The sequence below is a fragment of the Suillus discolor genome (assembly GCF_016758755.1).
Source record: "Suillus discolor strain FC423 chromosome Unknown F5147scaffold_135, whole genome shotgun sequence".
Lineage (NCBI taxonomy): Eukaryota > Fungi > Basidiomycota > Agaricomycetes > Boletales > Suillaceae > Suillus > Suillus discolor.
The window spans coordinates 35,683-48,584 of record NW_024541382.1 but is presented as its reverse complement, the minus strand read 5'-3'; the positions used below and the strand labels follow the sequence as shown (position 1 = coordinate 48,584).

The 12,902-nt window shown below is 47.6% G+C and overlaps 5 protein-coding genes across 5 annotated transcripts; 4 read left to right on the top strand and 1 right to left on the bottom strand.

Annotated features, from left to right (window-relative positions):
- The first annotated feature begins 1,160 nt into the window (after positions 1–1,160).
- Positions 1,161–1,960, top strand: F5147DRAFT_68477 (cytochrome c oxidase polypeptide IV). The gene is made up of 3 exons (XM_041436627.1): positions 1,161–1,558; positions 1,612–1,720; positions 1,768–1,960. Exons 1-3 carry the CDS (start codon positions 1,259–1,261, stop codon positions 1,818–1,820), a joined length of 462 nt encoding a protein of 153 aa, XP_041285129.1. The 5' UTR covers positions 1,161–1,258; the 3' UTR covers positions 1,821–1,960.
- Positions 1,961–2,100: 140 nt separating this feature from the next.
- Positions 2,101–3,180, bottom strand: F5147DRAFT_588243 (uncharacterized protein; the record flags this gene model as incomplete). The annotated part of the gene is made up of 3 exons (XM_041432074.1): positions 2,101–2,286; positions 2,341–2,901; positions 2,956–3,180. The coding sequence occupies 3 exons, from the start codon at positions 3,178–3,180 to the stop codon at positions 2,101–2,103; spliced, it is 972 nt and encodes a 323-aa protein (XP_041285128.1).
- Positions 3,181–6,952: 3,772 nt separating this feature from the next.
- F5147DRAFT_841478 (uncharacterized protein) lies at positions 6,953–8,232 on the top strand (the record flags this gene model as incomplete). The annotated part of the gene is made up of 5 exons (XM_041444381.1): positions 6,953–6,977; positions 7,031–7,478; positions 7,530–7,537; positions 7,594–7,652; positions 7,702–8,232. 5 exons carry the CDS (start codon positions 6,953–6,955, stop codon positions 8,035–8,037), a joined length of 876 nt encoding a protein of 291 aa, XP_041285127.1. The 3' UTR covers positions 8,038–8,232.
- Positions 8,233–8,940: 708 nt separating this feature from the next.
- On the top strand, positions 8,941–10,040 carry F5147DRAFT_728116 (uncharacterized protein; the record flags this gene model as incomplete). The annotated part of the gene is made up of 5 exons (XM_041439304.1): positions 8,941–9,231; positions 9,283–9,340; positions 9,474–9,536; positions 9,604–9,974; positions 10,019–10,040. 4 exons carry the CDS (start codon positions 8,941–8,943, stop codon positions 9,945–9,947), a joined length of 756 nt encoding a protein of 251 aa, XP_041285126.1. The 3' UTR covers positions 9,948–9,974; positions 10,019–10,040.
- Positions 10,041–11,185: 1,145 nt separating this feature from the next.
- On the top strand, positions 11,186–12,543 carry F5147DRAFT_68302 (uncharacterized protein). Its single transcript, XM_041436510.1, has 5 exons — positions 11,186–11,396; positions 11,452–11,899; positions 11,960–11,967; positions 12,022–12,080; positions 12,130–12,543. The coding sequence occupies exons 1-5, from the start codon at positions 11,372–11,374 to the stop codon at positions 12,463–12,465; spliced, it is 876 nt and encodes a 291-aa protein (XP_041285125.1). The 5' UTR covers positions 11,186–11,371; the 3' UTR covers positions 12,466–12,543.
- Positions 12,544–12,902: the final 359 nt, after the last annotated feature.

The following is a 12,902-nucleotide window of genomic DNA, read 5'->3' as shown; positions in this document are numbered from 1 at the left end:
ACATCAGGTTAGGTGCGAGCCCGCTGCCCGCATTGCCTATCAATAACCCTTGCCCACCTCGAGATTTGATCTCAAACAGTCACCTTTAATCGATGAGTATTCACACATCTGCCATTCCCAGGCGATATGATAGCAAATTTATTGTACATGCCACTACTTCTATGTCAACGCTATCGGGTATTTTGTTGTTTTCCCAGTGAATGGCTCATTAGACTGGGTGAAACCGCCGGCCGTAGCGGGGACTGTGGGAGATCGTTTGACAGGAAGTAATAGCAAAACCAAAGTCAAGGAAGTGAAGTCTGTGAAGGTCAAAGAAGTCATTTCTTATGTTTCCGCGCCCAATTACCAATCGACTTTCTCACAATTATGTTTGCGAAGTACAATTATTATATCACTGTATAAGGTCACATAGAAGAAATTGTACATACTAAGCTGTAAATGAAGCAAACCTCGTTCCAGTATTCGAACTTCTGAATCGACAGATTATTAATCAGTATCCTTCATCTTTCGCAGCTTCGTCACCGTTTTCGGGTCAGAAGCTATCTCGGCAATATGATTGCACATCGTTCTTGACGCTCGAGAGCACAAGTAGAGATACTCTTGTGGCTGTATTGTAGCCTGTTCAGGGTGCGGAGAAGGGTATGTACGGATACGCATCACGACGTCCATAACTCGCGCTGTAGCTCATCCAGGTACATGGTGGGATTTCGGCGAAGGATATTGATGAGAAATGCGATGTCATCGATGCCGAGGTTACGACGCTCGCCGCGATGCCCATTATGAGATACAATGCTGGCAATCCGAGCCAGCCGGATGGTATTGTATACATACCGAGTAAACGGCAGACACTTCCGACGGAATGTCAGCATCAGTGCAAAACAGGTATGCGAGCTTTTGAATCTAGGGAGACTGCCGATGTGCGTGGCTGCCGTAGTGGCATGTTGAGGTGCTCGACGTGTATGATCGAGCACGGTTCTAAGCCTAATGTTGGTGGGTCCTACTTTGGACGTTTCCAAGACGCGATTCAGCGTTCAACTGTAACTGAGAACTCCAAGACATAAAGTTGAACGTTTCGCCAGATATTATAATCAGAAGAAGGTTCGAATGTCTGAGCCACGTGCTGTCTGAGTACTCTGCCTCGAGCAAAAAAAACTTGCAAGTCGTCGGAGGTAGACGGGGGCGTGTCACGCCGTCACACGTGACAGACACTTTCAAAGTCACTCCCAACTCGCACCAGGCCTCAACTTCATAGCACACCATGTTCAACGCTGCCCTTCGTGCCGTCCGCCCTGTCGTGCGTAGCACGCGCAGGTCAACCCCCTCCACCGCTTTCCGTGCTCTTTCCACCACCACTCCCCGTTTTTCGGGCCCCGCCCTTCCTTCACTCTTCGGAGAGGGTGCTAAGGCCGGTGAAATTCCTTCCGACGAGCAACAAGCGACTGGTCTGGAACGTTTCCAGCTTCTTGGAGAGATGCATGGTGTTGAAGCGTTCGACTTGGAGCCTCTTGACTCGAGTCGCGTGGGTACTCTTGAAGACCCGATTAAAGTCTTTTCACTGGTATGTTTTGCGTCGTAACGATGTATCGTGGCGTCTTGCTAAATTTATTCTAGGACACGTCTCGTATTGTTGGATGCACTGGTTCGCCAGCCGAAAGCCATGAGTTGCATTGGTTTACTGTTAAGAAGGAGAAAAACCGCCGTTGCCCTGAATGCGGCTCTGGTGAGTATTTGGCTGTTTCTTGTGTAATCTGTGCTTAAATTTTGCAGTCTATGTACTTGATTTCCAGGGCGTGGAACACCATGATGCTCACCACCATTAGAATGGGCAATTGCTCAGTTTAATTTATTACGGAGAGCAGTATCACGTGTTCCTGTCTAGGTCGTTAGATCGTTATCAACATCTTGACGGCTTATTCGCATCATCGTTGCGTGTGTGAGTAAAAGGTTGTGTACAGAGTTTCGCTGAACGCCCGCATCAAACTTTAAACAAGAAAAGCAATATACACAAAGACATGAAAATATAAGACAAGAACTATCTGAAATACGTCCGGGCCATGTGCAGCTGATAGAAGACTCTGCAGCTGATAGAAGACTCAGCAGCTATGTAATAATGCACTGACTATCATTTTGGGGGCTTCCACTTTGGGGACCAAAAGCGCTCAGCGTCCACTGTTTCATTCTTGCACAGCACGGGTCATCTTCGACGTCAAATACCCAACCTACAGCCGCTCGTAATTGAGTGCCTTGCATTAGTGCGGTGTAGTAAACGTCATTGTTTTTCACAGCCTGCCGCGGTAGCCGTATGAGCAAATAACCATCAGGATGAAAGGCGAGTCATACCCCCTGGTATATTCTTCGTAGTCTTGCGCTTTCTTCCGGTGTTTCTAGCCACGATTTCTTCGGAGCAGCAAATCGAGGGTCATTGATTCCATCGTATCTGAGCCAAGGGGGATACTCTGCAGCGAGTATAGCAGGCAATGTCGAATTCATCCACCAGTCTAAGATACCAGTGATGTTGCCGGAGGAATCAACCATCAAATTCATGTCTCCGAGTCCGTCATGTGCCAGTACCATGTGACGAACACACCGTTCATCGAGTTGAGTCAAGTGCCCCCGCAGGTGCGCAATTAATTGTGATATGGATGCTTGTGCTCGGAATCTATTCTCATCCCCGGCGTCTGAAGTGAATGCGCGTCTTGTCTTCAATGTGGAGAGGTATTCGAGGTATTTTTGCAAAGTGGGAAAAACCTCAGAGGTATGGGCGTGATTAGCATTGTAAATCCGCGGTATTACGACGAGTTCATCCGATGAACTCGTAACAGAGATAGAGCCGATCGTTTGTGGGACATTGATGTCGAACAACTTGAGTGCAAAATCCGCATATGACCGCACCAGTTGCTCCTTTTGAATATTTTCAAGCGATCGGATAACGCAATGAACCATACAAAGACAAACCTTTGCGCGTGAAGACAACGTCGGGTATAAGTTTTTGATGGGTTCACCTGTGAAACCCTGCGTGACAAAAGCATTCCGAGCGATTCTAGCGCTATTTGGCATGACATGCAAAAGATGTGGCGCGGGTACTGCGGAGTGTGTAGAAAACCAGCGGAGGAGAGCTGTCTCGCTCTCAAAGAGCCGTTGACTCCATTCAATGTCAGAAGAGGTGGGTCTCAACCACATCAAGACGGTTTGACCGCCTGCTAGTGAGATTTCAAAAACCTGAACGAGTACTTTGTCAGTGCTGCGGTTACAATGTCAATGTCGACAAAATGCGTACCGGATGAGCGCCTAGTCTTCGTTGCCGAAAGGATCTTATGTGAAAGCCTTGCTGTGTCAATTGAGCGAGTAAAGTCTGTTCTATGCTGGGTGCAGACATATTGAACGGTGGTCCTCGTCGCCAGCGAGGTATTTACAAAGTTGGACAGATAGTCGGGTTGTGTAAGGCCGGCAGTGGGCATTCTGTGGAGCCCCATCGATTCCGTAAAATCAAAACGGAACTTGAACGAAAGGGGAGAAATACCGCAATGTTGATGCAATCTTCTTCTTGGGTTAGTGGCGCACCTACAACACGCTCAATCTGGAGAACTCCGTGATCGGATACTAGGTATTCGCGATAGTAGGCTCATTCTAGGCCATGGCTGTTGTGAAAATTGAGTTGCCTGCAGTGCTTATCGATTATCAGCGAAACCGAGAGTGGGGCTAGTGCAAAGAAATAAGCCTAGAAGACTTACGTTACGTTGGAATTTTTAGATTTGGTTCCGATGTTTGACTCAGCGTCCAGCTGCAATGTTACAACCGCCACAATGCAGACTGGAAGCACGTGTCCCAAAGGGAGTGATCAGGCTGCTCAGCCTGCAAGACTTAATGTCATATTTTGACTTGGCAAGGAAATCAAAATTAACGTTTTCAGAAGCCAGGAGCGAGGCGTCGTATCGATGATATTATTATACCATGTTGGTGACTCGACTTGGCATATACTCACATTAAGTGGCTTAAACCTTAATTATTCAATTTTACATACACGGTAGCTATTTTTGTCACAAGCTTACGCGTTTATTGCCAGTTGGAACTTCGTCGACATCGTCTGGCATCGTCTGAAACTCAATACTAAATTCTCTCCGCTTAATGTCCTATCGGCAACAGGGTTTCCTACTCATGTGGTCTAGCTCAAGCTTTGCAATCCCATCGAGAACGTTCAAAATCTAACTATAGGGGTCATTCTGGGGCTTCGGTCGGAATTTTAAACCAGTGGTGATCCTAAAACAGCGTGTGTTCAACGATCGTGGTGGGTGCGCAGCAGTACGTAGTACGGTCTTATCAGTAAATTCTTAAATTTTGTCCGCTCAAGTCGTACGAAGAAATCTACAAATACATCAAATTTACATAACCTGGATCACGAGTGAGACAGGCGGAGAAGCACTGGGGAGTGGGTGGGAAGTGTCGGGCACGAGACATGGGTGCACAATGTGTGGGAAGGTTCATGTAGACGGTACGAGAGCACGAGGTGTTCAATGGTTCCATTAGTTATAACAGTGAAAGGGCAGCAGGTGCAGGTTCTAGGAGAGCAGTAACATGTAGCATATTAGTAACTTCTGAATCAGGCACGAGAAGTTAGTGGCAGATGCTGAAAAGCAGGAGGGTGCAGCTGGAGTACTGCCTACTGAAATATCAGTTCAAAAGAAAAAAGCAGAAGAAAAAAGATGTAATTTGGTAGGTGGTAAGTGTAGAAGCAGGTGGTGAACGGGAGGGCGGGAGGACTAGAGCTCAAGGAGCGGCACTGTGGCAGGCGCTATCAATCTTGCAACTCCGCTTGAACGCCCACTTGGTGCACGTGGCCAGAACCCTTTCACTACTCCGCCAGCCGGGCTGTCTCTTCGTATTTCTGATTCAAATTACAAAGTCACATAAATTCACTTCATTTACTCTAGGTTTAGCCCCCACCGCATCACGGAGTCTTTTCATCGTCGCCTTCTGCCGGTTTATATCGACCTTGAGTCAACCGAGTTGGGCTGTCTTCTAGTAGGCAGCGACGGTCAACTCGGAGCTGTGATATGGTGTCACTTGCACCGCGTGCTGACAGACTTGCAGTCCTGAGTCGGTTTCAGCTCCCTCACTAGTTTCCAGACGCGGCATGGCTGTGTGCCTTGTACCTCGATGAATGCTGTATTCCTGTAGACACGCCTCGCCTCGATTGCAGTTCGGCACCGACATCACGACACAATTGTGATATTTTCTACTTGAAAGGAGTCTACAGCTTTGACTGCATCATTGCTATGGCTCAAGCTCAAGGATGCTCTCGTATATAGGGTCACCCATGCAGTGTGCGCAGCTGCTGTGGATACACTATCCTCACCTCTCCGATCATGCTAGTCATAATCCAGGGATGCAAGTAATGTTGTACTGCTGCGTGAGTTTGATATGATCATCTCCATTATCTATTATCAGCCCTCAACCAACGAATTCAATCATTAGTCACTCCCCTGAACCTACGGATGTTCTCACGTGTCTCGTACAGAACGACGCACATCGTGATTGCGATTCATCTACACTTGATATATCAGGTATGTCCTGTTGCGAAGGTTGCAATCTTGGGCGTCATGTGCTATAATAGCACGAACATCGGCAGGTCGATCGCTCTTTCAATATTGGGGTGTTTGTGATCCGTGAACTTGGCTTGGACTAATGCTTGGACTGGTTTTGCCCCAAGTATGAATGTACTTACTCTATACAAGTCGAGGCCTTGGCGATGTTAGTTTCAGGAGTTAACGGAATCTGAAGCAGCACCGAACGCGTCGCCCATTAAGTTCCAATTATAATTCCAAAGCCTCAATGGAGTTATGTCTAGCATGCAGGTGCGTCCAGGCGCTGTCTGTTTGTATCACTCTCAACTGCTCTGGCTCAGCTTGGTGAAGCCAAGCAAGACCAACAGCGCGATCCTCGTGCCAACTTGAAACGGTCCATATCGATATAATTCTTCCAACCCCGCAATGTAATGATCAGATGCAGGGTCTCAGGAGTGGCTTTATAAGACTGTTCGTTTCTTCCTCACGAAGCTACATCCCGACCTTCCCGAAACCAAGGCCAGGATCAATGCCTACGCAATTCCCAGGTGCAGCTCAAAAAAACAAGGGGTAATGCAACTCTACGTCGTGGAAAAATAGTTCCGGCGGAATGCATGGCACAAGCTCGATGTAGCATGGGTCGTCTAAACATGCGATGTACATGCGGGTACTGGTTTCGTCGCATAAACGACAAAATATTGTCCCTTTAGCGACTCGGTCCGAGTACTCGTCAATAAAGTCAAATACTCTGCTGTGCCACAGAAATTCTTGTCCAAGCTCTTGCCAATGCTGTCTTGTACCGAGTTCCTGAATGTTGATTGAGCACCTCTCCACCTATATGCTTCGCTCCTGCGTCAGATGATTTAAATCACCCTGTACCATTGCGTCACTCTTTTCCTTAATAATTCAGACTGCGACCCGCTAACCCAGTTATAGAGCTAGCAATTCTCAACTTCGTCTGAGACACGAGCACAGCCTACGCAGGTATGGTATCTTATAGACACTGGATCTCCAACGGTACGGTTTTCCTGCTGAACAATATGAATGCCAAGGTTCGCCCACGAGTTGAGAAATCAGCAGTTTGATGGTTGGTAACTTGCACTGGTCAGATAATCACTAAGACTGAACAGCGTTGGTTATGTACATCCCGAGACTGGCGGAATGCAGTGATAAGTAGTACGTCGTGTACGTGGTGATTACAAAGTACTGACTGTTTTTTGAACGTGCCGAAATGACGTACGTTCAACTGCACAAAGGCATGTTGATCTGTCAGCCTCGTCGGACGCATTAACAGTATGGACGGATCATTTAACTGACGTTTCCGGTGAATGATAAGACGACATAAAAGCCATAGCCAGTGAAGAGAATCATTACATCGCCAACAAATTACAATGGCCTCTCCCAAAGTCTGGTTTAGTAAGTGTTTCTTCTACTCACTAGCAGCTTCACTAATATCAAGCACCACACAGTAACGGGGTCATCCTCGGGATTCGGAAGATGTATGACGGAGTACGCACTCAGCCAAGGCGACATCGTAGTAGCAACCCTCCGCAAACCACAAGTCCTATCCGACCTCGCAGCTCGATACTCAGCAGACAAACTCCTCGTACTCAAAGTCGATGTCACGAAACAAGAAGATATCGACGAAGCATTTGCGCGCACGCGTTCGGCGTTTGGACAGCTGGACATAGTGTTTAACAATGCTGGATATGCACTTATCAGCGAAATCGAAGGCACGCCAGATGATAAAGCACGTGAGCTTTTCGAGACCAATTTTTGGGGCGCGACGAATGTTAGTCGTGCTGCTGTGAAGTTTTTTAGGGAGGTGAATGAAGTGGGTAAAGGGGGGATGATCCTTCAAGTTAGTTCGGTTGGTGGGTTTAACGCAGTTCCTGGGTTCAGTTATTATGCTGCGTCGTGAGTGCGACATCAATTTGATGTTCTCTAAGATTGCTGATGGGTTTGCAGCAAACATGGTAGGGATATCGATGCGAGGAAAATGGAAAGTGCTGATGATTGATTTGATGCACAGCGCTGGAGGGGTTCTCAGATGGTCTTGCGAAGGAGCTCCCAGCTTCCTGGAACATAAATGCACGTTGTTCTCTCCAACAATAAACTTGTACTCACAACAAGAAAACAGATCTGTATCATTGAACCTGGGGCATTTCACACAAACGTACTTGGAGAGGCAACCGTGTCACCGCAGCATCCAGCATACGCCGACGAGTCCTTTCCGACTTCTGTGATGCGTCAGACGCTAAAGGGTGCGCTTTGGGAAGGAGACGCGGACAAGTTCGCGCGGACTGTGTATGAGGTCGTACAGGGAGGAAGCATACCGAAGCGGTTGCCTATGGGTTTGGATGCGCTTGAGCTGCTGAATCTCAGGATTGAGAATTTAAAGGCGACTGTGGACGAGACGAAGGGATGGTCAGTCGATTTGAGGAGAGCTGATGGGGGAGTAAAGTTGCTGTTGTGACAGGTGAGCACACGCAAGGGGAGAAAGAGCTAGAACGAGAATGTAATGCTCGCATCTCAGTATCTGGAGTGCAAGCAAAGCAACCTCTCCATCAAGTTGTAGCGCTTGCCAACTGTGGTATATAGCTTGGCATGCATCGCTTCTTCTGCATTAGTAGAGTTTGGCATTACCTGGAATAGACTCGTCTTCGTCTTCTGAAAAGGAGGAAATAGCATCTGAGCATGGCTATCACGAAGCCACCACTCTATCTATGGCTTTGTCTTGGGGATAGTCTCGTAAAAGGGATGAGACTTTTTGCTTGAAACTGTCCATATCTGAGACCAATAACAGGGCCAGGGCATGGCTTTGAAAGTTGTCCGCTCTGGTAGGATCGATGACTCCACTGATTTTTGACACGTGCAACCTGAGACCGGTAATGCTGCTGAGAGGAGTGCTCCTGCTGCCAGATCTTCATGTTCGGCCTGAGTGTGAATCCTCGCTATTGGTTCAGAACGTAATGAACTTAAACCCAACTCCGAAAAGCGTTAGTCATGTGTATCCCGAGACTTGCGGAGTACAGCAAGTAATAAATTGGGCAGATAACGGTTATTACCGTCGTATTGACTATATGAAGTTCTTTGAAAGTGCCAAAATGTACGTTCAGCTGTGCAAAGGGATCTGTCAGCTATCGGACGCATTAATAGACAGAACGTAAAAAATGTATTTGACTGATGCCAAGTCCCTGGTGAACGATAGGACGCATAAAAGCCACAGCCAGAGCAGGGGGATCATTACATCGTCGACAAGTTACAATGGCCTCTCCCAAAGTCTGGTTCAGCAAGTGTTTCCTCTATTCACTAGCAACTTCACTGATACGAAGCACCACACACAGTAACGGGGTCGTCCTCAGGATTCGGAAGATGTATGACAGAGTACGCACTCAGCAAAGGCGACATCGTAGTAGCGACCCTCCGCAAACCACAAGTCCTTTCCGACCTCGCAGCTCTATACTCAGCAGACAAGCTCCTCGTACTCAAAGTCGATGTCACGAAGCAAGAAGATATCGACGAAGCGTTCGCGCGCACGCGTTCGGCGTTTGGACGGCTAGATGTAGTGTTCAACAATGCCGGATGTGGACTTTTCAGCGAAATCGAAGGCACACCGGATGATCAAGCACGTGGGATTTTCGAGACAAATTTTTGGGGCGCGACGAATGTTAGTCGTGCTGCTGTGAAGTTTTTTAGGGAGGTGAATGAAGTGGGAAAGGGGGGGATAATCCTTCAAGTTAGTTCGGTAGGTGGGTTTCATGCGCTTCCCGCAATGGGTTATTATACTGCGTCGTGAGTGCGGTTTGAATTTAATATTCTTTAAGATGATGCTGATGGGTTTGCAGCAAACATGGTAGGAATCTTGATGCGAGAAAAGTGGAAAGTGTTCATGGTTGATTTAATGCATAGCGCTGGAGGGGTTCTCAGATGGTCTCGCAAAAGAGCTGCCGGCTTCCTGGAACATAAATGCACGTTGTTCTCTCTAACAATAAACTTGTACTCACAACAAGAAAACAGGTCTGCATCATTGAACCCGGAGCATTCCACACAAAAGGAATCGATGGGGCAACGCTGTTACCGCAGCACCCAGCATACGCCGACGAGTCCTTTCCGACTTCCGTGCTGCGTCAGATGCTAAAGGATGTTGTTTTGGAAGGAGATACGGTCAAGTTCACACGGACTGTGTATGAGGTCGTACAGGGAGGAAAGATACCGAAGCGGTTGCCTATGGGTTTGGATGCTCTTGAGATGCTGAATCTTAGGATCGATGATTTAAAGGCAACTGTGGACGAGACGAAGGGATGGTCAGTGGATTTGAGGAGAGCTGATGGGGGACTCAGAATAGGCTACGTGCCTAAAGCTGTAACAGGCGAGCACACGTGAGGGGAGAAAGAGCTAGAATGAGAATGTATACTAGTCCTACATTGGCTCGTCATCGAAATGAACAGAAACGCAATGCTCGTTTCTCAGTATCTGAAAAATGACCGAGACAGTAGGACAACGAAGGCATTCTTTTAAGTACAAGTAAAGTAGGAGATACGAACATATTGATTTAAGACCGAAGGCATGGCTGATATAACGATTCATTGTGCTCTTACTTAGTCCGACACCTGTGACGTCAGCACTGGTGCTTCATTGCTTTCATCGGACTTCAACACCCCCCTCGATCGCAAGCCTCTAGGCCCGTGAGTTGACATAGTTTCTGTAAATGGGGATGAGGGAGTTTGATGAACGCGTCTGCAACATTAACGAAAGCCTTAGATATTCAATCGCTGTCAATGGGTTATGCAATCCTACCTCCTGGAAAAATAGTCCTGGCGGAATATATGGGACAAGTTCGATATAGCGTGGGTCGTCTGGATATGCAATATACATGCGGGTACTGATTTCATTGCATAAACAGAATGTCGGCCCTGGAACAACTTGGTCTGAGTACTCGTCAATGAAGTCGGATACTCTGCTGCCACAGTGATTTCTTGTCCAAGTTCTTGCCAATGTTATCTTGTACCGAGTCACTGAATCCTAATCGAGCACCTCTGCTCCGCTCCTGCATCAAATGATTTGAATCACCCTGTACCATTACGTCAGTCTTTTCCTTAATAATCCAGTCTGTGACCCGCTCACCTACTTACAGAGCTAGCTTCGTCTGTGACACAAGCAGAGCCTACGCAAGTGTGGAATTTAGACAATGGATCTCCGACGTTATTGTTTTCCTGCTGGACGATATAAATGCCGGGTTTTCCCGCGAGGTGAGGGGAAATCAGCAGTCCATCTGGCTGATGTGAGTCGAAGTGGTCAGATAATCACCAGGAACCGGGACCGAAAAGCGTTGCTAGTCATGTATATCCCGAGACTTGCGGAGTACAGTAAGTAATGAGTCGGGTAGATGGTGATCGCCAAGTATTGGATATATGAAGTTCTTTGAAAGTGCCGAAATGACGTACATTCCTGTGCAAAGAGATCTGTCGGACGCATTAATGGACGGATCATAAAAATGTGTTTGATTGATGGGCTTCCTGGTGAATGATAGGATGGCACAAAAGCGCCGCCTGACCGTGACTCTGGGAGCGTGGATATACATATAAGGAATCGGAGCACGCTCGAATATGTGGCTCGTTTGTAAGACAAGCAGTAGTAAGTGTAGTTGATACGCACTCACCGGCACCATTTGAGAACACCGCAGCAGTCGCAGCACTGGCGCAGTATTTTCATGATGCCCTAAAAATGGATTTGACTCATGTTGGACGACGGGACGGCATAAAAGCCATAGCCAGGGCAGGGGATCATTACATCGTCAAGTAGCTACAATGGCCTCTCCCAAAGTCTGGTTCAGTAAGTGTTTCTTCTACTCACTAGCAATTTTACTGATACTACGCACCACACACAGTAACGGGGTCGTCCTCGGGATTCGGAAGATCTATGACGGAGTACGCACTCAGCAAAGGCGACATCGTAGTAGCGACCCTCCGCAAACCACAAGTCCTATCCGACCTCGAAGCTCAATACTCAGCAGACAAGCTCCTCGTACTCAAAGTCGATGTCACGAGGCAAGAAGATATCGACGAAGCATTCGCGCGCACGCGTTCAGCGTTCGGAAGGCTGGACGTAGTGTTTAACAATGCCGGATATGCACTTATCAGCGAAATCGAGGGCACGCCGGATGATAAAGCGCGTGAGCTTTTCGAGACCAATTTTTGGGGCGCGACGAATGTTAGTCGCGCTGCTGTGAAGTTTTTTAGGGAAGTGAACGAAGTGGGCAAGGGGGGGATAATCCTTCAAGTTAGTTCGGTTGCTGGATTTCATGCGCTTCCTGGGATGAGTTATTATGCTGCATCGTGAGTGCAGTTTGCATTTGGTGTTCTTTGAGATGATGCTGAATCCTGATGGGTTTGCAGCAAATATGGTAGGAATCTTGATGTGAGAAGTGGAAAGTGCTGATGATTGATGTGATGCATAGCGCTGGAGGGATTCTCAGATGGTCTTGCAAAAGAGCTGCCGGCTTCCTGGAACATAAATGCACGTTGTTCTTTCCACCAATAAAGTTTTACTCACAACAAGAAAACAGATCTGCATCATTGAACCCGGGGTATTCAACACAAACGGAAACGGAGCGGCAACGGTGTTGGCGCAGCATCCAGCATACGCCGACGAGTCCTTTCCTGCTTCCGTGCTGCGTCAGATGTTAGAGGGTGCGGTTATGGAAGGAGACGCAGACAAGTTAACGCAGACTGTGTATGAGGTCGTACAGGGAGGAAAGATACCGAAGCGGTTGCCTATGGGTTTGGATGCTCTTGAGATGCTGAATCTTAGGATTGATAATTTAAAGGCGACTGTGGATGAGACGAAAGGATGGTCGGTGGATTTGAGGAGAGCTGATGGGGGACTCAGAATACGTGCCTAAAGTTGTAACAGGCAAGCACACGCGAGGGGGAGAAAGAGTTAGAACGAGAATGTATAGTCCTATATTGGTTCGTTATCCAAAGGAACGGAAATGTAATGCTCGCATCTCAGTATCTGGAAGATGACTGAGATGCTGAGACGACGAAGGAAGTACGGCTAAAGCAGTAGATACGAACATATTGATTTGAGACCAAAGACTCGTCCGAAACAACGACTCATTGCGCTCGTACCTAGTCCAAGCATCTGTGGCATCGGTCCTAGTACCTCACTGCTTTCATCGGGCTTCAACATCACCACCACCCCATCGATCGCAATCCTCCAGGCCCATAGGTCGACGTGGTCTGTAAAAAGGACGAGGGAGTGCCTTGGTGGACTCGTCTGCAACATTAGGGAGTGAGAAGGTTCATCTGATTATGTCATAGCTGTGTTCGAGTTGTG

Coding starts and splice junctions, on each gene's coding strand:
- F5147DRAFT_68477 (XM_041436627.1), top strand. CDS start 1,259: ATGTTCAACGCTGCCCTTCGTGCCGTCCGCCCTGTCGTGCGTAGCACG. Junction 1,559..1,611: donor CGATTAAAGTCTTTTCACTG/GTATGTTTTGCG, acceptor AATTTATTCTAG/GACACGTCTCGTATTGTTGG. Junction 1,721..1,767: donor TTGCCCTGAATGCGGCTCTG/GTGAGTATTTGG, acceptor TAAATTTTGCAG/TCTATGTACTTGATTTCCAG.
- F5147DRAFT_68302 (XM_041436510.1), top strand. CDS start 11,372: ATGGCCTCTCCCAAAGTCTGGTTCA. Junction 11,397..11,451: donor CTCTCCCAAAGTCTGGTTCA/GTAAGTGTTTCT, acceptor CACCACACACAG/TAACGGGGTCGTCCTCGGGA. Junction 12,081..12,129: donor CGGCTTCCTGGAACATAAAT/GCACGTTGTTCT, acceptor ACAAGAAAACAG/ATCTGCATCATTGAACCCGG.